The sequence below is a fragment of the Dermacentor albipictus genome, chromosome 3 (assembly GCF_038994185.2).
Source record: "Dermacentor albipictus isolate Rhodes 1998 colony chromosome 3, USDA_Dalb.pri_finalv2, whole genome shotgun sequence".
Classification (NCBI taxonomy): domain Eukaryota; kingdom Metazoa; phylum Arthropoda; class Arachnida; order Ixodida; family Ixodidae; genus Dermacentor; species Dermacentor albipictus.
The window spans coordinates 63,545,644-63,573,358 of record NC_091823.1 but is presented as its reverse complement, the minus strand read 5'-3'; the positions used below and the strand labels follow the sequence as shown (position 1 = coordinate 63,573,358).

At 49.5% G+C, this 27,715-nt stretch overlaps 1 protein-coding gene and 1 long non-coding RNA gene across 3 annotated transcripts in view; one reads left to right on the top strand and one right to left on the bottom strand.

The window, feature by feature from the left end:
* Nucleotides 1-27,715, bottom strand: part of LOC135898808 (uncharacterized) — a 190,169-nt gene that overhangs the window by 38,682 nt on the left and 123,772 nt on the right. The window lies entirely within an intron of this gene.
* Nucleotides 1-27,715, top strand: part of LOC135898809 (alpha-tocopherol transfer protein-like) — a 39,203-nt gene that overhangs the window by 5,473 nt on the left and 6,015 nt on the right. The window contains exons 2-3 of the mRNA XM_065427979.1: nucleotides 15,614-15,692; nucleotides 16,590-16,841. Coding sequence (XP_065284051.1) covers nucleotides 15,641-15,692; nucleotides 16,590-16,841 — 304 coding nt within the window. The 5' untranslated portion in view covers nucleotides 15,614-15,640. The remainder of the gene's footprint in view (nucleotides 1-15,613; nucleotides 15,693-16,589; nucleotides 16,842-27,715) is intronic.

Below are 27,715 nucleotides of genomic sequence, written 5' to 3'. Positions count from 1 at the left end.
AGCCTCTCTGCTGCATCGCGCCCCCTATGGACAGCCCATAGCTGTGCTTCAGGATCGGGGCTGCTTAGGGCAGTCTCCCATTTGGACGACTCGACGCCGTCGCCGTCGCGTAACGCGTGGCACCGCCTGAGCATGTGTTGTAAATTAGCTACGCCTGTTTACTTTTGTGGGCGCCTACCTATCTCCGTCAAGTCGATTTGATTACAAAAGACTGCAAGACATCCTTTCCTCAACCTCCAATCCCTGGGTCATCATTGGAGATTTCAACGCCCATCATACACTCTGGGGAAGTCCGATGATCAACGCAAGAGGCAGAGCGCTGGTATCTTTCGCCTCCAGTAATGAACTTTGGCTGCTGAATGATGGAAGTCCTACCTTCTTACGTGGCTCCACCTACAGCAGCTGTCTTGACTTGGCTTTCGTCTCACGAAGCCTTGTCAGACGTGCAGGGTGGTTTGCGGACATACCCAGGTAGCACAAAAGAGATACGTAACGTTTTCGTAGCGTTTATCCAAGACGATAAAAACGGGTTAAAGAAGACACGAATGAGAGAACTTCGGCGGGAAAACGTCGTATATCTCTGCTAATGTCCGGCTTAATTACTTTCTTGAGACGATCTAGAACATGTCTGCAAGACGTATTCGAAAAGCTGGTCTAGAAATAGGATTGGGAAAGACAAAAGTAATCCCTTTGGCAAAACTATTCGTAACCAATTTCTAAACGTTTTTAGGACGTTATCAAAAAGCTGGTCTAGAAGCGGTCTTGAAAGGTTTACGATCATCTGAAGCTCATTTTCGCGGGTGACGGGCGCGATCAGACATCGTTGTTCAAAACACGCGTTTAGTTTCGCCTCACGCGACTGGCCTATGCCGCGCAGACGTCGTCAGCCGCACCCGTTGGCACGGCCTAGGCCAATCGCGTGAGGTGAAACTGATCGGGCGTTTTGAACAACGATCTCCAATCGCGCCCCAGATGAGCAGAAGCGTCGGTGTTGACTGTAAGAGCCATGGCGCAGTGCCAATCACTGTTCCCCGCATGGCCGTCGCATCCTCAACCAAGTCGCACGAAAATGAGCCTTTTAGGAATAATAAATCCTTAATACCGCCTTTAGTAAGCTACGATGCTTACAACCACAATGTGAATGACATCCTGCAAAGAACAAATGGCGACGTCTTGGCAGGTGGCCAGACCAAGCCCTTCATGCCAAGAGTGCATGAAATGAGAACATTGTGACAAAGCAAAAACACTTTATTAAAATGTAATGCTTATGCAAGGTTCGAACAAACTGTGTGAGAAATGCAAATAGAAGTAAAGGTACATCAACAATGGCAAAAGTCGCAGAAAGGATTCGTAATGAAATCGAAAGTGAACATTCACTAGCACATAAACAAAATTCCCAGTACACATGCAAAAATGAACAGAAAAACCTGGAGTGTACTGAAGTGTCTAATTTATCATAGTAAAGTGCACGTGCTATTAGATGGACTAGAGTTATGCAGAAGTGACGTCGGAGCGAATGGAAGAAGTAGACTGAAAAATGCAAGAGTATGAATCGGATGGTAACTGCCTCCAAGCAATGTTACCAATCAGCTAGAAGCTTGAAAAGAGCACAAAAAGAAATACCACCGCATACCATCATAAAACAATCCTGTGACAGAAATAAAAAAATGGGAACAATGCAAAATTGAAAATATTGCCTTTAGGATATATCAAAGAAGGTAATGGCGACAAAAAATAACCATACAACAAAAAAGCAAAAAGTGAAATTAGTACAGAATACTTAAAGGGACCCTGAAACGATTTTGGCGATTTTCTACAAACGTACTGAGTCGTTAGAGTAGGTTCTTCTGATCATTAATTGATGCATCTAAGTGCTCTGCGTAAAGCGTGTAATTTATTATAAGGTTTTAAAAATACACATCGCTGCCGATCGCAGCGCACTGCTCGGCGGAATTTTAAGCCGCCCCTACCCATATGATGCAAATAACCCATATTACGTCACATGGGCGAGCTATCTGATTGGCTGACCAGGGCGCATGGTCGATAATTTTTCCAACTTAATGGTGAACAAATGATGCTCGTAATAGTTGGAATGTTAGTTACTTTGTTTTTGTAAAAAGAAAATAACTTAAAGAGAATACACAAGAATAGTTTTTTAGTACACTTCAGCACTTCCGGCTCACAGCAAGTGTCGTCTGCTTGTGTTGCAACGTACTCCATTTTGACGAGAGATCCGCGGTCAGAGTCAGTCTCAGTCTTTTCGCGAGCACTATGATTCGACTTTGTTGCCTTGTGGACTGCAAACCTAGCGACCTGCAAACCGCGAGTCCAGTATTAGGGCAAACGCAAGCGCAAGGGGACAGGGTCTGGCCGCTTGACTGTGCCGGGATGAGCCACGAGATGAGCAGAAGGGCAAATGTGAACGGTCTGCACGGTGCAGCCACCTGGTGGCACAGAGCTCAACCATACACAGTAGCAGCAACGAAGTGTATTCTTTGCTGCTGGTGTGTATTTTTCTCAGGAGTGTAATCATCAACACGTTGATTTATAAATGTTTAAAATGCTTTACACTTGGTTAGAGCAATATTAGCGCTTTGTTTGACTGGTTAAGCGCTGCGCCAGCAAGTGTCTGGACCGTGCAGACCGATCAGGCTGCTCACGTACGTCTACGCTAAAGTTCCTTCATCAGCTTGAGTTTATGCCTCCAGTCATTTGCCGAAATGACCAGCTTGCCTGTTTTTAGCGGAGTACCGGACACGTTCGGCGCTACGACAGAATGCTCGTAACGCACGCTGTTTCGATAGCTCTCGGTCGACGGCCAAGCGGCTAGCGGAGAAGTCTCGCGCGGGAGGGGGCGTGCTCCTAAACAACCGGAAGTGAGCGATGTGACGTCGCATCGTGACGCTGAACCAGTGAAGGCGGAGCTTAGCGCCGCTCGCTCGGCGAGCGAGTTGAGGAGGAAAAGCATAGCTAGGGAGGAGGGTAACTTCTAATCGCTTGCAGCTCCATTAATACGTAACGCTTCACTTAAATTGTGGTGCGAATGTTCTACTTAAGCTGTACCCTACGCGCCTACAAAATTTGTCCGAACCGTTTCAGGGGCCCTTTAAACGGGGGATTCAGTGTAACAAGTGAACACTGCTGTAGTACAGCGAACGATGAGACAATAATGCTGCATCTTGCCACTCCGGAACGTGAGAAATGAATATGCAAGCGTCATATTAGAAACTTACATAAACATGGAAATAAACTGGAATGCACTGGAAGCTGCATTTGTGTAACAAAGGAAGCAATGGTCATAATAAATAGTACGTGTTTTATCTAAAAAGCCCTTTACAAGAGGCAAAGTTGTACCTCTCGGGCAAAAACAAAGTTGCAACGAATAATTTGCAAACGAGCAAATACATTAATTAGCACACTGACATGTCACACTTTGCGCACATCTCCAGTCTCCTAAAGCAAAAAACCACTCTGAATGAGAGAGAGAGAGAGAGAGAGAGAGAGAGAGAGAAAACATTTATTTATCATCAGTTTGGGCGACTTCCTCGCAGGGTGGAGCCCTTATTTCAGGGCCCCATTGGCTCGCGCCACTCCGCGTGCCCGCCGGATCAGCCGTCGCTGCTCTTGCGGGTCTGAGCTGGTCAGCGCAGTCTCCCAGGAGGAAGGGGAAGGTGAAGGAATAGGGGAGTAGCCCGGAGGGTGTGGGCATTCCCAGGTGCAATGATATACTGTAGGTTTTGCTCCACAATAGGGACAGTATGAGGGATAGTGTGTGGGGTGGAAGAGGTGAAGATAAAAGAGGCAGGGAAATGAATTAGTTTGAAGTTGTCGCCACGCGATGGCATCTTCTCGATTAAGGGAATTATGTGGTGGAGGGAAGTGTCTCCTGGTGTCTCTGTAATATTGTAGAGTTTCAGTGTAGGTCATTGGTTCTGTCGGTGCGTCGTCTGGGTTGGACAGCTCTTCCAATGGCGCCCGGTTAGCGAGCTCTCGGGCTACCGCATTAGCGCGTTCATTACCATGGAGAGAGGCGTGTCCAGGTGTCCAGACGATACGCACCCTGTGTAACGCTGTGGGGTGTAATGATGTAAGGATGCGGTGTGTGTAGGGTGTCACCTTCCCTTGTGCCAAAGTCCTGCAGGCGGTCTGAGAATCTGTGACCACTGTGATAGGTCCATCCGGCGCCGGCATGGTTGAAGCGTGTACGATGGCTAGGGCAATAGCAGCCTCTTCCGCCGTGCCACTGTCCACAGTGTTGAGCGTGGCCGAAGCTCTCAGAATGTCTGCACTATCTATTACGACCAGACATAGGGCGCGTTTCTGTGGGTAGCGGGCCACGTCGGTGTATAGGACTGGAGTGTTTGATTTGTCATCGCCAAATAGGCGAGCCAGGGCTTGTGCTCTTGCCTTTCGTCGACCTTTGTGACGGTCAGGGTGCATATTCCGGGGAATTGGGGCCACGTGAATTTTGTTGCGAATGCTAAGCGGAAGAAGTGTGCGGTTTTCCTGTTGTGGTGTTCTTGGTATTTGGTATCCTAGCCGGGATAGAATGTGGCAACCTTGCATTGTTCGTTGCAGACGTTGCAATTGGCTGTTAAGATGACCTTCAACTAGTTCGCGGATGGTGTTGTGCACCCCCAGCCGTAGTAGGAGCTGCGTAGACGCATGTTGGGGTAGTCCCAGCGCTGCCTTTAGTGCCGTACGGAGGAGGGTGTCCATCTGGTGCATCTCAGTCTGAGTCAGATTATGATAGGGGAGGTGGTAGGTTAATCGGCTAATTATGAGGGCTTGCATGATTCGGAGTACGTCTTTTTCTTTCAGTCCTTGTCGGCGGTTTGTAATGCGTTTTATCATGTGCGTTATTTGGGTAACTTGTTGGCGGAGCACGTGTAGGGTATGTGTGGCCTTCCCGTTCTGTTGTATGTGAAGTCCTAGCACACGTAGCCTGTCTACCCTTGGAATAACGTTGCCATTGAGATGCAATGTGATGGCTGGTGGAATATCGGCCTTGTTCCGTTTTTTTAGTACAAGCAGGAGCTCCGACTTCTCAGCTGCGCATGTGAGTCCTCCGGCTGTTGCATAATCCTGAACTATATTTACGGCTTCCTGTAGTGCATCTTGAATGGCGCCGTCTGACCCTGTGGCCACCCAGATTGTAATATCATCGGCGTACAGGGCGTGCTGCACGTTCGGAAGTTTGTTGAGGAGCGGTGGTAGCTTTGCCATCGCCACGTTGAACAGGGTGGGTGAGAGAACCGAACCCTGGGGAGTCCCTCTGCCGGAAAGTTTTATGATATCCGACCGAATATCACCTAGGCCGATGGTGGCTGTTCGGTCAGATAAAAAGGCTCGGACATAATCATAGATGCGGTTTCCGCATCGGGAGGATGCAAGGTTGTTTAGAATGAGGTCATGTGAGACGTTATCGAAGGCTCCTTTGAGGTCCAACGCCAGAATGGCTCTTGTTTGAGCTTTACTTGGACCATCCACAACATCCTCCTTAAGTTGTAGGAGTATGTCCTGCGCAGACAGACCTGGTCGATAGCCGAATAAGGTATTGGGAAAGAATTGGTTCGCTTCGAGGTGAGGCTGGAGGCGATTTAGCACTACGTGCTCGAAGAGTTTGCCAATACACGAAGTCAAGGAAATGGGTCTGAGATTTTGGAGGGACAGTGGTTTCCCGGGTTTCGGAATTAAGGTGATATCGGCGTGTCGCCTGTAGCAATGTATCTTTGTTGCAGTGTTTGGAGGAGCGCGTCATCATTCATTTGTTCATTGTGGATGATAGTGCGGACTGTGTTCGTTGTGTGCGTTTTTGTGTGCGTTGGGTCGAGTAGTGCTCTGAGGAGAGACCACGTTTTTGAACTACTTAGTGTGCCATTAAGGCGGTCGCAGAGGTTGTGCCAATTGCTATTAGTGAGGCTGGTGGCGTACTCTTCAGCTTCTGCTGTGATCCGGGCGATTCTTTGTTTCAGCCTACGGTTGTGCCTCTGCCTCTTCCATCGTTTCGTCAGGCCTCTTCGAGCATCCCAGAGATGGAGCAGATGTCTGTCCACATCGGGTGTCTCCGTTGTTGCAGTAATTTGCTTAGTGGCGGCTTTAAAATCTGCTTGTACCTGTTGTGTCCACTCGCGTAGAGATGGCGGGTCGTGTTGTTCAGATTTGGTTCTGTTGCGCCGGAAAGTGTCCCAGTTCGTTATTTTAATTGAACGTTCTGGGGTGCGTGTGGCCGCCAGTTGGACGTCTGTGGCTAGAATGCTGTGGTCACTGCCCAGATTTTCCATTAGGTTGTTCCAGGAGCATTTAGTCAACCACTTGACCATAGTTAGGTCAGGGCAGGTATCCCTGCTTACACTGTTACCCATTCTGGTTGGTTTGTCAGGTTCTGTCAGCAGAGTGAATTGATGAAGGTTCATGGCGTGTGCTAGACGGCGGCCTTTTGGAGTTTCTGTTTGGTACCCCCAGGTTTAACACATGTTTAAAACGTTTAACACATGTAGCCCAGAGCAAATTTTTTGCCAGTTCACTCACACTTTCACATCCAAAAACATTTGCGACAAAGTCCAGGCACAGTTCCACTGATGTTTACCAATTCACCCCCACTTTCACGTCCAAAAATATTTGGCACACAGTCCAGGCAGAGCTTCATAGATAAACAGCTTGAGAGCACCCTACTGATTATTGTGCAGTCCCGCTGCTGGAAATAGAACTGCCGCACATGCTGGTAGTGGTTTCAATGTAGACACACTTGCTGCCCTGGACAGGTATGCTCACATATCTGCACTGGTGCTCCATTTTGTCGAAGTAGACACATTGATGCACTACGTTGGTAATTGAAATGTATTGAATGCACAAGTATTGGCTTCACCAGAGAGACTTGCCCACATACCACCACTGGCATATATATGCACTTGCTCTTCACTCAGTAGCATTGAACTTAAAGTGTTCCCTATGTGGGAGCCATGTGTAAAACCGGTGTCACACGACCACTCTCGATCGCGATCACGGCCGATCCGGATCGAAATTATCGATACGACTGGCTCACTCTCGTAGCTTGCGCAGAGGAGCCAATCACGACCGAGAAATTCGATTTGTAACGGACTGGATAGCGGCTAAAAGAGCCCCGTGTGAAACCGGTATCAAATAATGCACAGACGTACGCTAGGAAAATATGTCGCACAAGGACAAAGAACTGCGACATGCCCTGTTGTGCGAAGCGCGCGAACAGAACATATATATAAATATATATATATATATATATATATATATATATATATATATATATATATATATATACATATATACATATATATATATATATATATATATATATATATAAACTGCGAGAGCGCTTCGCGAACTCCATGCGCACACATGGCACCCGCACGAACTCGGCAGCCCGCCGTAAAGCGCGAAGGGCGCACAGCGTACATTCCGACACATGTCCCAAACTGCAAACAATCGTACTACCTAAAGCATACATGTTATTTTATACCAAGGGCATACTCGACTCACGTATGCAGTATCCACAAGCGAGTTATGCAGCGTACATGCTGTATCCATTCGCCAAATAGTAAAATTGATAACAAGCACGAAGCTACAAGGGACTCAGTACATTACTACAATTTGAGGCGTCAAATAAAATCGAATTTGGCCGTTTCATATATTGGACACAATATATGGACAAATGTGGTACCCGGTAATACCATGAAATACCCATCACGTGGGTAAAGGGGGCGAAAACACAATCGAGAACCTGAAGCGCAAACGATAAAAGCACGGCATGGTGCACGCAAAATTCTGTCAGTGCGCTGTAGCGCGAGGGAACAAAATAGGGCGAGCACTTGACCTCACCTTTTGGGATACCGCACTAGTACTGAATCATTAAAAAAAAGCCTGTTTGAACCAGTTCCCTTGTCTGCAACACTCTTGCTAAACGGGAGACTAAAATACCACGACGACGGCTCTATTGCGGAGATCGGCAAGGTGCGCACAAACAGAAATTTTGCCGCCTTTCTTCGCATTCTGCAAAATGCTTTCTTGTTAGGATCACGCATAACGGCCGATCCCGACGCTAGGGACACACAGGCACGATTTCGTCCCTCTAACTTTCGTCCTTATACTGCCCTTAACGCCTTAATTACAGCGTCAGTGAAAAGGCACCTCACATAACATGACAATGAACTTGAAGAGCTGATTAGTGCCCACCACTCCGCGCCCTCCAATTGAAAACACTACTGATTTCCAAATTAAACTACACAAACAGATCGCACAACCCAAACTGATCACAGAACGTCATTTTCTTGACGGCAAAACCCTGCAACGCTTACATGACAAAGGGCAGCGGCAGCACATTCAGAACAGCCGCTATCATACCACAGCGCAATGCAAGTGAGATAACGCTATTATGCCCAGCTCAAATAGATCGCACAACCCAAACTAATCACAGAATGTAGTTTTCTTGACAGCAAAGCACTGCAACACTTACATGACAAAGGGCAGCGGCAGCACATTCAGAACAGTCGCAAACAGATCATAGTGCCATGCGAGTGCGATAACGCAACTATGCTAGGCTTCACGAATAACATGGCCGCCTTGGTCACATAACAATTGAAAACACTACTGATTTCCAAATTAAAACCACACAAACATATCGCACAACCCAAACTGATCACAGAATATCGTTTTCTTGGCAGCAAAACACTGCAACACTTACATAGCAAAGGGCAGCTGCAGCATTCAGAACAGCCGCAAACACACCACGGCGCGATGCGAGTGCGGTGACGCGACGACGCCATGGCGACGCGACTATGCCCGGCTCGCTCGGCTGCCCGGCATCACGAATCACGTGGTCACCTTGGTCACATGATTTGACGACGGTATCGCCACCTTGCGCAAGGTTGGATCGCGTTGATGGGTTGTTGAATATTGTAGAAGCCGCTAAAGGGGCTGACGCGCCGTGGCGTGGCGGTGGCGTCTTGAGTCGTTTTCAAAACGTATTCACCCCTCGTTTTTAAGCTGCCTGGCTTCCAACGTTATCAAAACGTATTCACCCCTCGTTTTTAAGCTATCCTGTTTGGAACGTCTTTGATGCGTCGATTTTGGTCAAAAATCCGTTTCAGACGTTGAATCCCTTAATACGACGTTTTCAAGACTTTGTGTGCTACCTGGGTAGAGACGCACGGAAGTGACCATATCCCCACGTACATCAAGATCAGAGGATTGTCACCTTCCAAAATACGGGATACGATCCAAAGAGTGGACTGGCCTAAATTTCAGTCTATAATGGAAGAACACTGCGACGCCAATCCATTTTTCGACTTGGAAGAGGCAATCAAGAGCGCGGTGCAAGACACTATGCGCACTCTCACATGCTCTTCGAAACTGAACGAATTTGACGTGGAACTAGAAAGACTTCGAGCAATCCGACGACGTGCTGAACGAAGGTACCGACGTACGAAAACAATGGACGATCTACGGACCGCCAGGCGCACGCAAAAGAAGATACAGCGCCGGTTAGACAAGCTTGAATCGCAACGTTGGGCTGCCTTCTGTGAGTCGCTAGATCCACGCACGCCTTTATCGCAACTATGGAGAACGGTGCGCGGACTGCGGACACTTCCCATACAGCGATTCCCATTCAAGGCACTTGCCCTCTCTCAAAAGAGATCGGAGATTGACGTGGCAGAGGATTTCTGCACCAGATTATCCGGCCAACTCACAGCTACCAACATTCCATCGCCTTCGATCAGCTGTCCGCCACCACGTGATCACCGGTTGGATCTACCATTCTCGATCCACGAACTTAAGGCAGCATTAGCTTTGTGTAGCCGCACATCAGCGCCAGGACCTGACGGAATTTCCTACCGGGCTCTGTGTCACCTGGGGGAGCGAGCGAGAGGTGTTCTTCTTGAGGTTTACAATGAATCTTGGAGAAATGGCACGCTACCAACAACCTGGAAGACAAGTCGCCTTGTTCCACTGCTGAAGCCTGGCAAGTCGCCATTGGAGCTCTCATCATATCGCCCGATCGCGTTGGCGAGCTGTGTGGGCAAAGTAATGGAGAGGATGGTCCTAGGACGCCTGGAGTGGTACTTGGAGTACCACAACACCTACCCAGATGCCATGGCGGACTTCCGACGCGGTCGATCATCGATCGATAACGTCGTCGACCTGGTCACCTACATTCAACATGAGAAATGCCGTAAGCGTCTCTGCGCGTCTTTATTCCTCGACGTTAAAGGAGCGTATGACAACGTTACGCATGAGGCCATCCTCTCTGCTCTCGCAGAGGTAGGAGTGGGTGGTCAGATGTTTAAATGGATACGGAGTTATTTATCCATGCGATCCTTTTTTGTAAGCACCGAAGAAGGCCATACTTGTCTACATTATAGCTACCGTGGCGTCCCCCAGGGCGGTGTACTTAGCCCTGTGTTATTTAATCTAACACTAATTGCTCTCCTTGAGCACGTGCCAACTACAGTCAGGCTATCAATGTACGCGGATGACATCTGCATATGGACGTCTGCAGTAACACGCCTACATTTGCGAGCGAGAATTCAGAGAGCCGCCACACAAACTGTTCTCTACCTTCGTAATCGAGGCCTGGAAATTTCCTCAGAGAAATGCGCACTAGTGCCATTTACGCGCAAACCCATGGCCAACTACAGTGTAATGATAAATGGGCAAATAATACGACGGGTCCGATCGTACAAGTTCCTAGGTGTCATAATCGACAGGGACTTGTCATGGAGCCCACACGTATCATACATGAAAAAACGGTTGACAGGCATCTGCCACCTGTTCAAGTTTTTCGCTGGCAAGACCTGGGGAATGTCGCCAAGTGCGATGTTGCAACTGTACAGGGTGCTTTTCCTAGGATTTCTGCGATACAGCTTGCCAGCAATAAACAACACTGGTAAAACAAATCTACGCACAATACAAAGTCTTCAGGGTCAAGTGCTCCGGATCTGTCTAGGCCTGCCTCAGAGTGCTTCAACAGTGGCTACGATAGCAATCGCTGGAGATCACCTTGTCAAGACCCACATTGAAATTGAAGTACTCAGGACCCATATAAGGCATCTGACCAGGACTCCTCGTCACCACTTGGCCTCCCTAACAGCGGACAGACCACACACATCATTCAGCCGGACGATAACCGCATATGATGAATCATTGCCAGCTTGTTTTACCCCGGCTGCGAGACCTTCGATTCCTCCATGGTGCCTCGCTCAGCCAAAAATCAACCTCACAATACCTCCTGGTATCTCGAAAAAAGCTGATCTATCATCGCCAGCCCTTAGACAGCTCACGCTACTACATTTGTACGAGAACTACCGTGATTCTACGCATATTTACACTGATGGATCTGTCCTTCCAAGTAGCACCGTGGCGGCAATTGTCATACCAGCTAAAGCTACAACAATCAAGTTTAAGACGACCCACGCGATAACATCGACGGCAGCAGAGCTCGCAGCGCTCTTTACTGCCCTTCATTACATTGGTGATGAACCACCACATAAATGGACAATATTCTGCGATTCGAAGGCGGCACTGCAGTCTCTACTGTCACCTTTACGACGTGGACCACACGAACAACTAATATTCCATATTACAGAGACTTTGCAACATATAAGTGAAGCAGGCCATGAGATAACCTTTCAGTGGCTTCCAAGTCACTGCGGGATTATCGGCAATGAACGGGCGGATCACGCTGCCCGCTCAGCCCATACTGAGGAGCGCTGCGTCCCGATTCCTCATTCTAGAACTGACGCAGCAGGGAAGCTCCGCCTACTTGCTCGGCAGTGCACCGCGTCGCAATGGAATGAGCCACAATTAAGAAACACGCGACTGTACTCACTTGATCCAACATTAAGTCTTCGAGCGCCATCACAGCTTCGCCGTAGAGACGCCACGCTTTTATATCGACTTTGGTTGGGCGTTGCCTTTACTAAAGCCTATGCATTCCGCATAGGGATGACCGACAGCCCAACCTGTGACCACTGCGGCCATGAAGAATCAATTGGCCATATTCTGTGTGCCTGCCCGCAGTACAGTACACAGAGGGCATGCCTTCGCCACGAACTTGACAAACTGGATGACCAAGCGCTATCCGAAAAAAAGAATTCTACAACGTCGAAAGGACCTACCGTCACAGAAGAAGGCCGCGCAAGCGCTATTGCGCTTTTTGCGATCTACCGGCCTGAGTGAACGACTTTAACTGGAACGCCTTTTGTGTGTGTGCCTCCATGTGTGCGTGTTTTTTTTCCTTTTTTTTAGCGTTTTCCTCTCTGTCATCTTTCTAACCCCTATCCCCCATCCCCAGTGTAGGGTAGCAAACCGGAGACTCATATCTGGTTAACCTCCCTGCCTTTCCTCTTCATTCTCTCTCTCTCTAGCTACGCCTGAGCATAGCTGACAAATATAGGTCGATCGTATCTCTGGGTAGATTCTGCATAACAGTGGCAGGTTAGGGTATGCCTCGACCTGGAGTAACCTGAGTGTTAAAGCCTGTGGTCTGCGTAGTTTCCTAAGTGGCCGATGATAATGTCTCCGTGCTATGTAAAAATGTTTGGTAAGTTCGTTATATGAGGAGGGAGTGTCACAATTGTTCATAACCTCAGCGCCGCGCCACCCGGTAGCTGCGCGGTCGACGACTCCTCGCGCAGCTCTATTGGCCGACTTGTTGAGGTTCGGCGGCGCGCCCTCGATCTGCCCCATGTGTGCGGGGAACCAGATAATCGTGTGTGACTCGATATCCTTGTCCCGCAGAATACGCAGGACCTGCTCCGTAGCGGAGCCGTCCCCGAATCACTGTAGATCGTGGTCCTTCTGTTGTCCAACAGCGTCAGGGCTATCGCCACCTGCTCCGCCACCTGCTCCGCCACCTCGGCCAACTTTGTTCGAACCATCTTAGAGTTCGTGATTTTCTCATCGTCATCAATGCCCAAAGGTACGAACGACGTCCCATCGGGGTACCTGGCAAGATAGACTAAACAGCAATCCCGAGCCCGTTTCTGAGTCTCGACAAGGAGAGCATTTGCCCTAGCTTGTCTCCAACCCAAGTTATGTTCAGGATGAACGTTCCGTGGAATTGGAGCGATGACGATGCGTTTCGGCTGTTCCCGAGGGAGATCGCAAAAGCGAGACTCGATTTCCGCCGGAAGAACCCCCTGGTCTCGAGGATGCTACTGCCCACTTGGGTGGTGGACAGCCTAGCGTATTGGGCCTTCTCCTACGCTTCCGCAACATCTAGCAGCGTGATGTGCATGCCGAAACGCTTCAGTCTCTTCGAGATTGTGTACATGGAGAACCCGAGGGCCCTCATGATATTCTTCCTGGTCAATCTGTTGAGCTTGTCCCTCTCCGATCATCGCCAATTGTGCATGGCCGCCACTTAGGTAAAATGACTCATCACAAAGGCGTGCACCAGTCTCACAAGATTGTCCTCTCCAAGGCCTTGCTGCCGGTTGGCTACTCTCCATATGAGCCTGATGTCATTATCCATTTTCTTGACTATAGACACTGTCGTCAGGTTACTGGAGTTGTTCGATTCTATCATCATACCCAGGACGCGGAGTGAGTCCACCCTGTGGATGACACCACCTTCATTGGTCTATAGAGTGATGTCGACGTCCTCTACCGGCTTCCAACCTTTCTAGTCTTGTCCCTACCGGCTTCCAACCCTTCACGTCTGTAAAGAAGTTCTGATTTCCGCGGTAAAGACCAAAGACCGGTCGGCTTGAGATAATCTTCCGTGATCTTGATGGCTTCCTGCAACGCAGCCTCCACCCGTCCGCCAATAACTCCTGTACACTAAATGGTGACGTCGCCTGCATATATTATGTGATTAACGCCGTCGACTTCGGAGAGTCTCCTCGATTCTGCAACTCTGCCTAACCGTCCGAAACGAGGTCTACCGCTCTGAGAGTGGTTTCTCTGTCCGCAAAAAACGATCTCGTACAGTCGTGGGAGTGCTTGCCCATCCCTAGGCTAGAAATTTGGTTCAAAACAAAGGAGATGAGAACAATATCAAAGGCCTTCTGCAGGTCTAATCCGAGTATGGGTCTAGGATTTCTCGTGTAGCGGTCAATGGCTTTATCTTTGAGCTTGATCGCATCCTGCGTTGACAGTCCAGGCCGAAAGTCTATCATATTGTGTGGGTAAATATTTCAGTCTTCCAGGTATTGTGTAACCCTGTTTAAGATTGCGTGTTCTCCCACCTTGCCAATGCACGAAGTTAGTGAAATCGGTCGGAGGATCTAGAGGCTGGGAGACTTGCATGGCTTGAGGATGACGATGGTGGTAGCCCTCTTCCACATCTCCGGTACTCTTCCATCTTTCCACATCTGGTTAATGGCGTCCGTCAGGTACTCCGCCGAATTGCCGTTCAAGTTCCTCAATGCCTTGGTTATAACTCTATCCGGAACCGGGGCCGACCCGCCGTTTTTATCGTGCAGGGCCTGCTGAATCTCCTCGACATCAAACTCTGCATACGGCTCGGGATTCGCGACGCCTTCACATTCTAGGACAGGCGCCCCGGGCCGGTGGCTACCGGCAAATACTTCTCGATCAACCTTGCCATCATTTCTTCGTCTGAGGATTCTTGCCTGGCACCTTGCAGCACTCTTCACAGCGTGATCCGTTGGTTCGACTTGGTGTTGGTCTGATCCAGCAGGTGTTTGAGGATGTTCCAGGACCCCCCGCTCCGCATCTGGCCGTCAATCGAGTTACATACTTCGTCCCTTTGCTGTCTGGAAAAGATCGTTCAGTGCTCCTCGATGCTTCTGTTGACCTCGGCAATCTTCTTGAGTGGGCTTCGATCGAGTCACTGACCCTTCCACCTGGCCAGAAGGAATTACCAGGCCTCGAGTAGTTGGGCCAGCCTACTGTTTATCTTCACCAGTGGGAGGTCCGTGCTAACCTCCTTGGTGGCACACTCAAGGACGGCGGCCAAGACGGAGTGGTCGCTGCCGAAGTCCATGCTAAGGTTCGTCCATTTCACCTCCACCACTCCCCTGAGGAAAGTAAGGCTGGAATCGTGTCCCTGCTAGGCAAGGTACCGCACCTGGTATGGACGACAGGGTCCATGACCAACATCAGGTCCAAGTTTATCGCCTCTCGCCATAGGTCCTCCCCTTTGCGGCTGTCATACGGGTGGCAGAACGTACGATACGGAGCGTTGAAGTTACCCGTCACAACCTGGTGGACACCTCTGGTAGGCGGTGCTGGTGTGGAGACGAGGGATTTGAAGCGTTGCCTCTGATCCTTGAGACTGCTGTACACGTTCAGAACAAAGATACTCTCTCTGCTCGCTGGGCCGGGGATAATTTCTGTCATAACGGGTTCAACCTTGCTCGACGCCAGCCTTAGGTCGTGAACGACGGGCGTTGGCCTTTTGCTTATCATTAACCCGTTCCTCTTCCTTCTTCGTGCTTCACGACAGGCCGGTAGTCGGCAGCACGACGCTGCTGGTGTTTCCTGCCAGAGTAATATGTGTGGCCTATTACGGCTTTTGCAAATAAACTATGAAAAATACAGTTTTCTTGCATTACAGTACGAGGAAGGACAACGAGAAGAATGCTTCCGCTGATGCGTCTTACGCACTTTTCAGGACGGCCCCACTAGTAGTTTGGATGAAATGACAAACACGAAGCAAGACGCAATGCTACAACTACGCGAACTCATTGCAGGTGAGTCCATATCTTAAAGTCCCATACCTGATGCCCAGGTGGTTTGGAGCTTGTTTTTTTCATACAGGCACGGTCCTTGGGGCTGCAAAGTGGGCGCACTGGAGCCAACTCAGCTTCTAGTGTTCCCTTCAGCTCCCGCAGAGCGTCTGTCAATTGTGTAATACTAAAGGCATCCGATCGCATATATCCTCCAAGATATTTCCTGCAGGACCAGACGCTATGGCGTTTGGTTGCGGCTAAACAATGCAGCATACGTAAGACGCAGTGCTAAATAAACGGAATCTAACAGGCCTACCTCTCGGTAGTAACATTTGAGTTGAAGAACGGAAATAACCAGTCTTTCTATTGACCTTAGAACTTTAGGGAAGTTGTAACTATATATGTTTCTGCTGTTTGCCTGAAACAGTTGCATGCCTATCAAAAAGAATATAACATTTGAAAAGAGCACATTAAGCACCTTAAAAAAAGCACGAACGTTTGTACATCTATCAATCAATACAGACGCAAACCACTTCTTACCCGCCGTGGTTGCTCAGTGGCTATGGTGTTGGGCTGCTGAGCACGAGGTCGCGGGATCGAATCCCGGCCATGGCGGCCGCATTTCGATGGGGGCGAAATGCGAAAACACCCGTGTGCTTAGATTTAGGTGCACGTTAAAGAACCCCAGGTGGTCAAAATTTCCGGAGTCCTCCACTACTGCGTGCCTCATAATCAGAAAGTGGTTTTGGCACGTAAAACCCCAAATATTAATTAAAACCACTTCTTGAACAAAGACAATGTTTATATTAGTGAAACAATAGAATGAACCTAAAAGTGTTCAGACTACTTCTAGTTGTGAAAAAAGAAAGCAGTGCGTTTCCGGTTTGCATTTTTTAAACGTTATTCTTTGAATTTCAGGTGAAACCCAACTCCATTGCCCCACAAACGATGCTTTTCTCGGCAAGTTTCTGCGAGCTCGGCATTACAACGTCGAGCGCTCGTTCGAGAACATCAAGAACTACTTCAAAGTACGAGGCGACTGGCCCGAATTATTTGACAGGCTGGATCCAGATTCTGTTTTGTTCGACACCATTTGCCGTGAGCACAAGCTAATTATAGGGTCTGGAAAGAAAGATCCTGAAGGAAGGGCTGTTACTTTGTTGAATCTGGGTAAGCCCTCTCTTAATCTTCGTGCTTTTAGTATGATAGGTGGTGTTCAATTGTTGAACTGGCAATTATGCGTGAGCAAAATTGAGCCTCTGGCCTCTGGCACGGTGTGAGATATATAATCTTTAGTTGAGGACAGTAGCGAAGCGCGATCGGCCAGATAAAGCAGCAATGACACGAGCTCGTCCGTCTTGTAACGGCAGGGGTATCTATTGGCGGGACGATGCAACTAGAAGACAGAAAATGTTTTATCTACCTTCGCTATAGGAACGGGTGCTTCGTGAGAAATCAGTGACAGACGGGCGCTCTTTCTGCTGCGCTACCTCTGAGATGTATTTAGCCGCTACTGTCGGGAGCACGTGATAGGCGCCCTTTTCGTTTCGCCGGTGACCTACTCTCGCCGCGTCACTCAATCGTTTAGGATTTCCCGCGAAGCGCCAGTTGTTATACAAACGGGGGATAAGACCTTTGCTCTCTTGAAGTTGCGCCGTACCGCCGATAGATAGCCGCTGCCGTCAATGGACCGACGGGCGCGCGACGTTTTTACGTTATCTGGCCGTTCACGCCTCGCAAGCAAACCGAGAGATGTCCCCAACTAAAGAGTACACACTATGAAAACTCTACCCCCTTTGAGTCGTACCATGCCACACAACAATAACGGTCATCTGTCTTGTCCGCATTTCGTTTCTTTAACGCTGTCCGCCGTTCCGCCTACACGTGCGTGCAGCAGATATATTTTTTAAACACCGTGTCCTCTTGTAGTGACGAGGAGGTTTTTTCATTTTGTATACCTCGTTGAACAGTTCCCGGCTTTGTGGGACTCGAGCCGGAATGATAACAATGATAACACTCTGGCCGAGGGTGTAGCTTACAGTGTACTAGAAGACTTTGGTGTAGCTGGTTGGTCTGCTCTGCCATCTGCTATAGCGGTCCGCCATGTGGATGTGCTCTGCGCCGGACCGGACCGCCGCGGGCCATGACGTCGCATCACGTGACCGATCGGCCCGCAGACTTGGTCCGTCGTGTGGATCGGCCTTAAGGAACGGCATGCGCGTTATCAGCACGGCATAGAATTGCCGACAAGAAAGTAGCGGGCGCGACGTTTTCAAGAAAGGAAACGCAAGCAAGGCACATGGCGATTATCGCTGCGTGGCCGATATGCACCCCAAAGGGTGTAAACGTTTTTTAGTGAATAAAGGGTGTCCCACATAACTTGAGCTAAGCATATAAAAATGAAAGGCGCCGGAAGCGATTTGAACTGAACGCTTACTATTCGCAACAGCCTATACTAATTCAGACAACTTTTGTTTTCCCCAATTTTCACAAATTATTATGTTTAATTGCCCAACTTGTTAATTGTTGGCGGAGGGCCCCAGGTATGATACGCAGATTTGTAGAGCACCTCCAGAAACCACCGATAGAGTTGTTTCCCTTATGATACATCTTACATAGTCCTTTTTTTCCAAGTTGCAAAGAAATCCCGCGATATATCATAAAAGCCACGTGACGGAGCATTTCCGCAGTTGTGTTGCTCTCAAGCGTGCGTTCGGTGAACAAGGTCGGCTGCATCGCGACTGGCGACGATGAAGCGGCAGGGCGTCCTTTACCTCATAGGCAGCGCTCGCCAGCAGCATGCATATTCGCCGTCATGGGACTTTTTTTACGAATGTAATCTTTTTTTACGACCACCAGTCTAAGAAGGGCTTCTTCATTTCAGTCACGGTGTATATGTCCCCAATTTCAAATGTTCACGATTGTATTATAGGACCTCTGCCTACAGATGGGCCACATTCATGCCACTATAACGGTGCTACCACTTCTAAAATGACAGCAAGTTGGTGTACATATACAAAGGTGGCAGCATGGTTGAGCGAAGAGAGAAAGGAAGCGCACAAAAAAAAAAGGGAAGCAACGAACGCTTCGGAGAAAGTCACAAACTTGAACCTAAAACCGTTCTATTTTTTTTTTCGACGTAGTAAAGTTCCGTGTCAATGCAGGGTGTCACGAGGATAACGTTTTTACAGCGGAGCCCTTAGGGCTACTTTCCCCACTATCGCGCGCGCGTGTAGAAAAAAATCTCGAATATAGAACAATGCCGGGCTGTTACGGTTGGCGTCTAGCACCCCGTGCAAAAGGGATTCTCTACCACCATGCCTCATCGAAACGAAGTGTTACTTCCTAATTCGCCTTGGTTGTCTCGAGTGGATGCTGGTATGGCGGACGCCCCACAGTGTTTACAGGCCCTTTTGTGTGTGTGCGACTTTAGATGGACCCTTTCCTCGAACTGTCAAGCACTACCGGAGAACTTTCGCGAACTAACGTCGCCTAGAAGGAAGGATCAAGCCACGACGAGCACCTACACCGCCAAATGGGCCAATGCATCAGCCGCCTCTTCTCAATCAGACGCGGGACGTCCTTTCCTTGCTGCGGCTTGGTATCTACAGAGGCGGGACGCCCTTTTCTTGCTGTGGCTTGGTATCTACAGAGGCGGGAAGCCCTTTTCTTGCTGTGGCTTGGTATCTACGGAGGCGAGACGCCCTTTCCTTGCTGCGGCTTGGTATCTACGGAGGCGGGACGCATTTTCCTTGCTGTGGCTTGGTGTCTAAAAAGGCGGGAAGCCCTTTCCTTGCTGTGGCTTGGTATCTATGGAGGCGGGACACCCTTTCCTTGCTGTGGCTTGGTATCTACGGAGGCGGGACGCCCTTTCCTTGCTGTGGCTTGGTATATACGGAGGCGGGACGCTCTTCTCGCGAACCAGCAACGCGCAAAAGAGAAGGATAAGCATTTACTATCCCGGACCTGCGGCTTGGTATCAACGGAGGTGGGCCCGTACCGGCTCACTGAAAGGGGGAGACGTCGACGTGAGCAAGATCCCGCGCACGATTTTAGAGAGCCTATTTAAAGGGGATCCGAAATGTATTCTTTAGAACACTTCATTCTCTTCTTATCATCTTTCACCAACCTTCGAATAAACCGTGCAAGTTTCGCACTAGAAATCGGATCCGTCTTTGCCTGGTCGCCATGGTCTACCGAATGCCTACTGCCCGCCGACAACGCCACGCTACCAAATAGTAACCTCGGTTGAGCTTCAATAAACAGGCGTCGCAACAACTCAGCAAGGGTGGAGTACGCTATCCTGGAGTACGCAACAGGGACGAGCCGCGGCTGAGGTGACTCAGGTGTTAAGCACTCCCCATACATTGGCCGATCCCGAAGATACTACAATGACGGGCCGACCCCCGGCAGAGGTGCAGTTTGCCATTAAGGGGCCCACATGCACAGCTTCGCTGGTCATTATTCTTCACAGAGTGGGAAAACAATGAGTTCTTTTTTGGTTTCTGGTTCAGTTTCGGTTCGTAACCCTGCAAGTTGCCATATGTATTTCCGGTCTCTCTACCACGTGGCGCTGCTCTCGCATGTGCTCTTGATCGCTGCACGTTCACAAAGTTGCCAAGGGATGGAAAGTTGGGCGAATTGGAACTGTGACATATCTTTATTTTATAGAGCGAAGGGACAAAGACGAAGACTAGAAGCAAGACCGTCGTGCATAACGAGAGTCTCGAATCCGGCAACATTGATGCCTTCAGGTAATTTTTGCGGATTTATTGACCATGCAGTTGCCTTCAGCGAAAGCGATCCCGTACTCGTGACTCCTGCAGCAGAGAGGGTGTTCCACATCCGCCGCCAAACTTTGTGGGCGGTAGCGCTGGCTAACACTTCCAGGGTTAGTTCTAGCACTGAAACATAAATACCCACGAAAATAGATGGGAAAATGGCGCCGCGTAGCGTAATTGGTAGAGCATCGCGCGCAAAATGCGATGACGTGGTTCTTTCCACCACTTCATTGACCTTGGTGTCAATGTTTGTTGGCTGCTCAATATATATATATATATATATATATATATATATATATATATATATATATATATATATATTGTGAGACGAGGTTTAGGCAGCCAGTCTCTTCTTTATTCTCTCGAGACAGAGCCCCACCACCAGGCCCCAAAACGGTGATGATGAGTATGTACAGGTGAGAATATGAAGCGTATGAATAATGCTCACACTAATTGCCCCGCACGCGCAAGCGGCCAGCCAGGCCGCGACTTAGCCAGGAGGGGAACGCCGAACGAATCGTTTTAGGCGCGAAACGTGAACGATCTCCGAACCACGACAACGATGGTCGGAAGAAACGTCTACGGGAGTAACGCGATAGTTCACGGGGGATGTTTGTTCGTTAATAATATAGGGTCCAAGAAAGCGGGATTCAAACTTCTCGCACAAACCGGGTGCACGAATGGGCGTCCAAAGAAGCACTTCTTCTCCGGGACGAAAGGAGACGTCGCGACGAGAGATGTCGTAACGTTGCTTGCGATCTTGCTGGCTGACTTCTGTGTTGAAACGAGCACGTTGACGGCATTCCTCAAGTCTCGAAACGAACTGTTCGGGCGTACTGTCTGAGGTGTTAGTTGGAGCATTGAAGAAAGCGGCGTCGATGGTGAATGTCGGTGAACGGCCGAAAACTAGGTAGAAAGGTGAGTATCCCGTAGTTCGTTGGATAGCGGTGTTGTGAGCAAAAGTCACGAAAGGTAAAAGTTTGTCCCAATTATCGTGGTTTGGCCCGATATACATCGATATCATGTCTATCAGTGTGCGATGAAATCGCTCGGTTAAGCCATTTGTTTGTGGGTGATATGCGGATGTCGTCTTATGAACTGTGCCACAAGCTCCGAGTACTTCTGCGAGCATTGCTGACATGAAAGTCTTGCCGCGGTCGCTTAACAGTACACGAGGGGCACCATGGCGCAGCACAATGGCATCTAGAAAGAAGGTGGCGACGTCGGAGGCTGAACTAGAGCGTAGAGGAGCGGTCTCTGCGTAACGTGTGAGCTGGTCAACAGCTGTCACGACCCATCGATGACCCGCTGGCGTTATGGGCAGAGGGCCGACTAGGTCTATCCCAACGATGGCAAACGGTGTCTCGGGACATGGGATGGGCTGTAAAAGCCCAGCAGGAGGCGAAGTCGGTCGTTTCCGCCGTTGGCACTGAACGCAAGAAGCGACGTACTTGGCCACAAAGGTAGACATGCCTGGCCAAAAGAAACGGCTCCTAACGCGGTGGTATGTTTTGTTGAATCCCAAATGGCCAGCACATGGGTCGTCGTGCAAGGCTTCAAGCACTTGTGTGCGCATCGAGCGTGGAAGAATAGGTACCCAGCTGTGTCCGTCGGAGTTGTATATGTAGCGGTACAGCACATCGTTGTCAAGCTTAAATAGTCGCAGTTGTCGACGTAATCTGGCATTTGGTGCAGATGTAGTTCCGCACAGGCGTTGGATGATGCTGTCGCAGTAGGGGTCAGAACGTTGACACGAGGCGAGGTGAGTGAGGTGATTTGAAGATAACGTGTCAGTAACCATGAGAGGTAATAACGGTAATAACGGGAGTGACGACTTAGTCTCATCATCAAGTGGCGAGCAATGGAGAGGTGTACTCGAAGCTAATAATGGCAGCGGGCAGCGAGAGAGAGCGTCGGCATCTTGATGCTTTTTCCCAGACTTGTAGACAACGTCAAAGTCGTACTCTTGTAATCGTATCACCCAGCGACCAAGTCGTCCGGACAAATTTTTGATTGACGACAACCAGCATAAGGCGTGGTGGTCGGTTATGACCGTGAAATGGCGTCCGTAAAGATATGGTCGAAATTTTTGGATCGCCCAAACTACTGCGAGACATTCCTGTTCTGTGATCGAGTAATTCGTTTCGGCAGGTGTTAGTGCGCGACTGGCATAGGCAACAACTCTCTCTCGTGAGGTGGTATCACGCTGTAAAAGTACAGCACCGATCCCATGGCCACTAGCGTCGGTGTGCAAGCAAGTCGGTGCGTTGTCATCGAAGTGACAGAGGACAGGGTCGCTGGTTAATGCCTGCTTGAGGGCTTGGAAAGAAAGTTCGCATTCATCTGTCCAAGGGAAAGCAGAGCCCGACGTGAGCAACTTGTGTAGCGGCGACGCCATGGCTGCAAAATGACTGATGAAGCGGCGGAAGTAGGATGCCAGGCCTAAGAAACTTCGTAATTGCTTTTGATTTTCAGGGCGAGGGAAGCGATGCACGGCAGCAACCTTTTCGGGATCCGGTCGAATGCCATCTTTGCTGATAAGATGGCCCAATACTTTGATGTGCTTTCTGGCAAAATGGCATTTCGTTGTGTTGAGTTGGAGTCCAGCGTTGGAAATGCAAGTGAAAACTTCGTCCAAGCGCTCAAGGTGCTGACTAAAAGTTGTAGAAAAGATAACGATGTCATCTAAATAGCACAGACAGGTCTTCCACTTAAGGCCACGTAAAACTGTGTCGATCATGCGTTCAAATGTTGCAGGGGCATTACATAAACCAAATGGCATGACGTTAAACTCGTAAAGTCCGTCTGGCGTTGCAAAGGCTGTCTTGTCCTTGTCCGCTTCGTGCATGGGGATTTGCCAGTATCCGGATCGGAGGTCTAGACTAGAGAAATATTCTGCACCCTGGAGGGAGTCAATGGCATCGTCAATTCTTGGCATCGGATATACGTCTTTGCGCGTGATCTTATTAAGGGCTCGATAATCGACGCAGAATCGTACGGAGCCGTCTTTCTTGCGAACCAGCACGACAGGAGACGACCAAGAACTGGAGGATGGCCGAATGATGTCTCTTTTGAGCATGTCATCAACGTTATCCGCAATGATTTTCCGTTCTGCGGAAGACACGCGATACGGGCGGCGGCGTACAACCGAACTGCCTTCGGTTTCGATGCGATGTACTGCGACGGAAGTGCGCCCCAGAAGCTTGGAGTGGACGTCAAATAAGGCTCTGTGTTTGTGCAGGAGTGCCAGAAGGTCTTCTTTCTGCGCAGTGGTCAAATCGGGATTTATCGCAGCCGTTAAAGCTGCGGCAGCAGTGTGATAATCAGTTGTGGTAGACAAAGGTGGTGATTCGGTGTGAAGCGGTACCAGCGAAAGAGGTTCGGTGTCAGTAAAGCATGTCACAGTAGAGCCCTGGGAGAGCACAACTGGCGAAGAAGTAGGGTTATGAAGAGCGACTGAGGCTCTGCCGTCCTGAAACCGTACTAGGCTAGGAGTAAGGCTAAGCCCACCAGAAATGCAGTAACCACTCGGCGCAAGGAACACATCACCATTAATAATAGTGTCGGAAGTCAGCGTCAGAATATGCTCAGTGCCCGCGGGAATGAAACAGTCGGTAGACGTGACAAAACGCAGGCTGTGATCATTGACAGAGGAGGAAGATTCAGTGTCTGTCATATGAATAGTTCGCTGACGACAAGAGATTAAAGCTGATGCGGAGGACAGGAAGTCCCATCCCAATATCATCGCGTAAGTGCACGAAGACAGCACGACGAACTGAATGTGGTGGAGGATGCCATCAATGAAAACGCGCGCAGTGCAAACACTGGAGGGCTGAACAAGAACTGCATTAGCACAACGAAGGGGAGGGCCATTATACGGTGTCTTCACTTTTCGCAATCGAGAACACAAGTCAGCACTAATAACGGAAAGCGATGCACCTGTGTCAACCAAGGCTTCGATTCGGACACCTTCAACAAACACCAAAAGTACATTTGACGGGCGCTCCGGAGGCATTTCACGTTGTCCAAAAGATGCAGCTTCCCCTCCTGAAGCTGCACCATTTAGTTTTCCGGGCGGTGATCGGAGGACGAAGTAGCCGGTCGTAGAGGGGAAGAAGAGCGCCGCATCGGTGATGGAGAGCGACGACGCGGGAAACGCGATGAACTGGCAGTGTTGAAGTCCTGTGGAGATGGGGAACGTGGTGGATAATAAACGTAGTCAGTACGCCGACGTCGTGGTACAGGGCCAGAAAACTGATCCCTTTCAAAGCCGTCATAGCCACGTCTTTCATCTTGCTGACGGCGTCGGCAAAACCTGGAAATGTGGCCACGGATGCCGCAGTAGTAACAAACCGGTCGAGGTGGGCTCCATGTGTTATAAGACGGAACAGGCGATGGTCTTGCAGTGAGAGGATTCAGGGACATGTGCGGTGCAGGTGCCTGTTGTGGTGGCTGCTGGGGGGGTGGCGCTATAGAGGCAACCTGAGCGTACGTTGGCGTATGCATAGGGTGCGGGCTCGTGATTTGCGGGCAGGTCACTGCAGCTAGCTCTTCCCTCACGATATGGCGTAGGCCGCCACCAGGAGGCGTCAGATGGACCTCAGGAGGGTTGGACGAAGCTTGGGCGTGCAGTTCCTCACGGATGATGGAGCGAATCAAAGCACGTAGCTCGCTGTCGTTGGACGCCTTGAAATCAGATGTGTCAGGGGGCAAGCGGAGCATATGAAGGTCATCGAGACGCTGACACGTACTGATGATGTCGGCGACGGTAGTGGGATTCAGCACTACAAGAGCATTGAATGCCGCAGTCCCAATACCCTTGAGCAGGTGGCGTACACGGTCACTCTCTGCCATCGAGGTGTTCACGCGGCGGCAGAGGGCGAGGACGTCCTCTATGTACGAAGTGTAGGACTCGCCTGAGTGCTGTACACGCTCAGCAAGCTTCTTCTTAGCGATATCGGAGCGGACAGACGAGTTCGCGAAAATCTGGCGTAGCTGGTGTTTAAAGATGCTCCAGTTGACCAAATCGAGCTCATGATTGTAAAACCATGTTTTCGCAACTCCGGTTAGGTAGAAGGCGACGTGAGCAAGTTTTGCTGATTCGTTCCAGTGGTTGAAGTCACTCACGCGCTCGTATAGCTCCAACCAGTCTTCAACGTCGTCACCTGGAAGCCCAGCAAATACCGGTGGATCCTTCTGAGGGGTGGTGACTGTCCAAGAAGGGGTTCCCGCAGGAGTCGGCAAGGTGGATGTCGAGGTACTGGTCTGCTGGTCTTGCGACATGGTCGAGTGCAGTAGGTAGAGGCGGCGACCCGAGCGGAGCTCCAGGGATGCAGCGTAGGTGAAGCTGGAGAGAGACCGGGAGCGAGAGGGCGAAGGGACCGGACAGCACACTCCACCACTTGTGAGACGAGGTTTAGGCAGCCAGTCTCTTCTTTATTCTCTCGAGACAGAGCCCCACCACCAGGCCCCAAAACGGTGATGATGAGTATGTACAGGTGAGAATATGAAGCGTATGAATAATGCTCACAATATATATATATATATATATATATATAGTAAAGGAGAGAACAGACAACGCCCGTTCACTGGGCCGGCTGTTCTACCCCTGCCTCGTCGTCTTCTACTCTTAGTGCCCGCTTTGAGAGCGCCCGATGTCAAGCTCACTTCTTCACAATATATAAGCCTTTAGAGGCTTCATACAAGGTGACACAAGCACAATTTATAACTATGCTTATATGCATGTATGTGTATATGTATGTAGGTATTACAAAACCCTACATACGCGTGAGGAGCATTTAACCGGGGAAATATTCACACAAATTTCTATTTCTTTTTCACAATAACACAGTGCATTGTGATACGCAAAGAAAACGAATTTTATTGAAAAGATACTAAGAAATCGAACACGGATCGGTCATGATTAAGTAAAAGAAAGAATAACTTCATGTATCGCAAATCAGTTCTGCGGAAGCCCGCGAGGTGCATGGAGGAAATTTCATGAATGGGAAAAATTTTCAAGCACCCGTCTGTAACGCGAAGCTACAAAGAAAACCCTACGGGTTTCTCCGAATGAGAACTTCGCTATTTAAGGAAAATTCTTACAGGAAGAATCTCAAGAGGAGAAATATTTCGTCAACTTCGAAGCTTTAATTCGATCTGAGAAACCCATTGGACTTTCTCTGTAGCTTGGGGCTACAGTTAGGTGCATGACAATTTTTTCCTCCTATGTATACCTACGTATGATTAGCTATCGCAGGCAAGGAGTTGCCTGATTGCGTACCTCGGACATAAATATGATACCGAAAAGGTCTTCACGAACCAGCGGGAAGGCTGTTTATAACTTCCCGTGGTGAGTTGCAGCAAGCGTCGCTTCGTGCCTTGCTGCGATAGTTTTGTCATAGCGGAGGCTTAATTGTGCCTTTTGGACGCGAAGCCATCCGAGGCGATGACAGACGGGATACCATCACCAGAGTCGAGCACGCCTCTTCTCACTGTGGCTCGCAGCGACAAAGTGTAAGACTTGCACCGTAGGCATGGAGATGTCTGGTTCCAGTTTCTCCAACAGCGAGCCAATGGACGCCGACGATGACTACACCTTCGTGGAGGGCAGGCGAATGAAAATACCGCAAGAAAACCAACGACGTTAGTGAGCAGGGCCCCAACGGACCGCCTACTCCAACTTACAGGATCGCTTTTGTGCCGCTCGATGTGTCGAAGAATTTAAATTCTGTACACAGACAAATTCTTAACACTTACCTTGGTAATCTTGCTCCGAAATGAATTACCGAAGTGCGTTTTAACACCAAGAAAAACGTAGTTCCATGGAAGTAACGACGCAGGCCATACTAGAAGAATTTAAAACCGTGCGCATACAAGGACACATAGAAGTCCGGTCGTTCTTCGTGCACTGCGGTCGCTCTAGGGCAGGCGTTATTTCCAATGTCGTGATTGACATCAGCGACGAAGAGCTACGAAGGCTTCTGTCTTCAACAGTGAAGGTCATCGATTTTCACCGCTTCGGTCGATCGACGAGCGTCAAGCTTCTTTTCGAGGGAGACACGCTACCTTATCATGTCAAGGTGGGCTACGTGAGACACCCGGTGCGTCCTTATGTGCCCCGGCGACTGCAATGCCACAAATGCCTTAAGCTAGGCCATGTCAGCGCTGTATGCACAGGCCATACGGCATGCTTCCTCTGTGCCGGCAACCTTGACGTATCTTCGTGCACAGTGAAAGAAATGAAGTGCTCGAATTGCGATG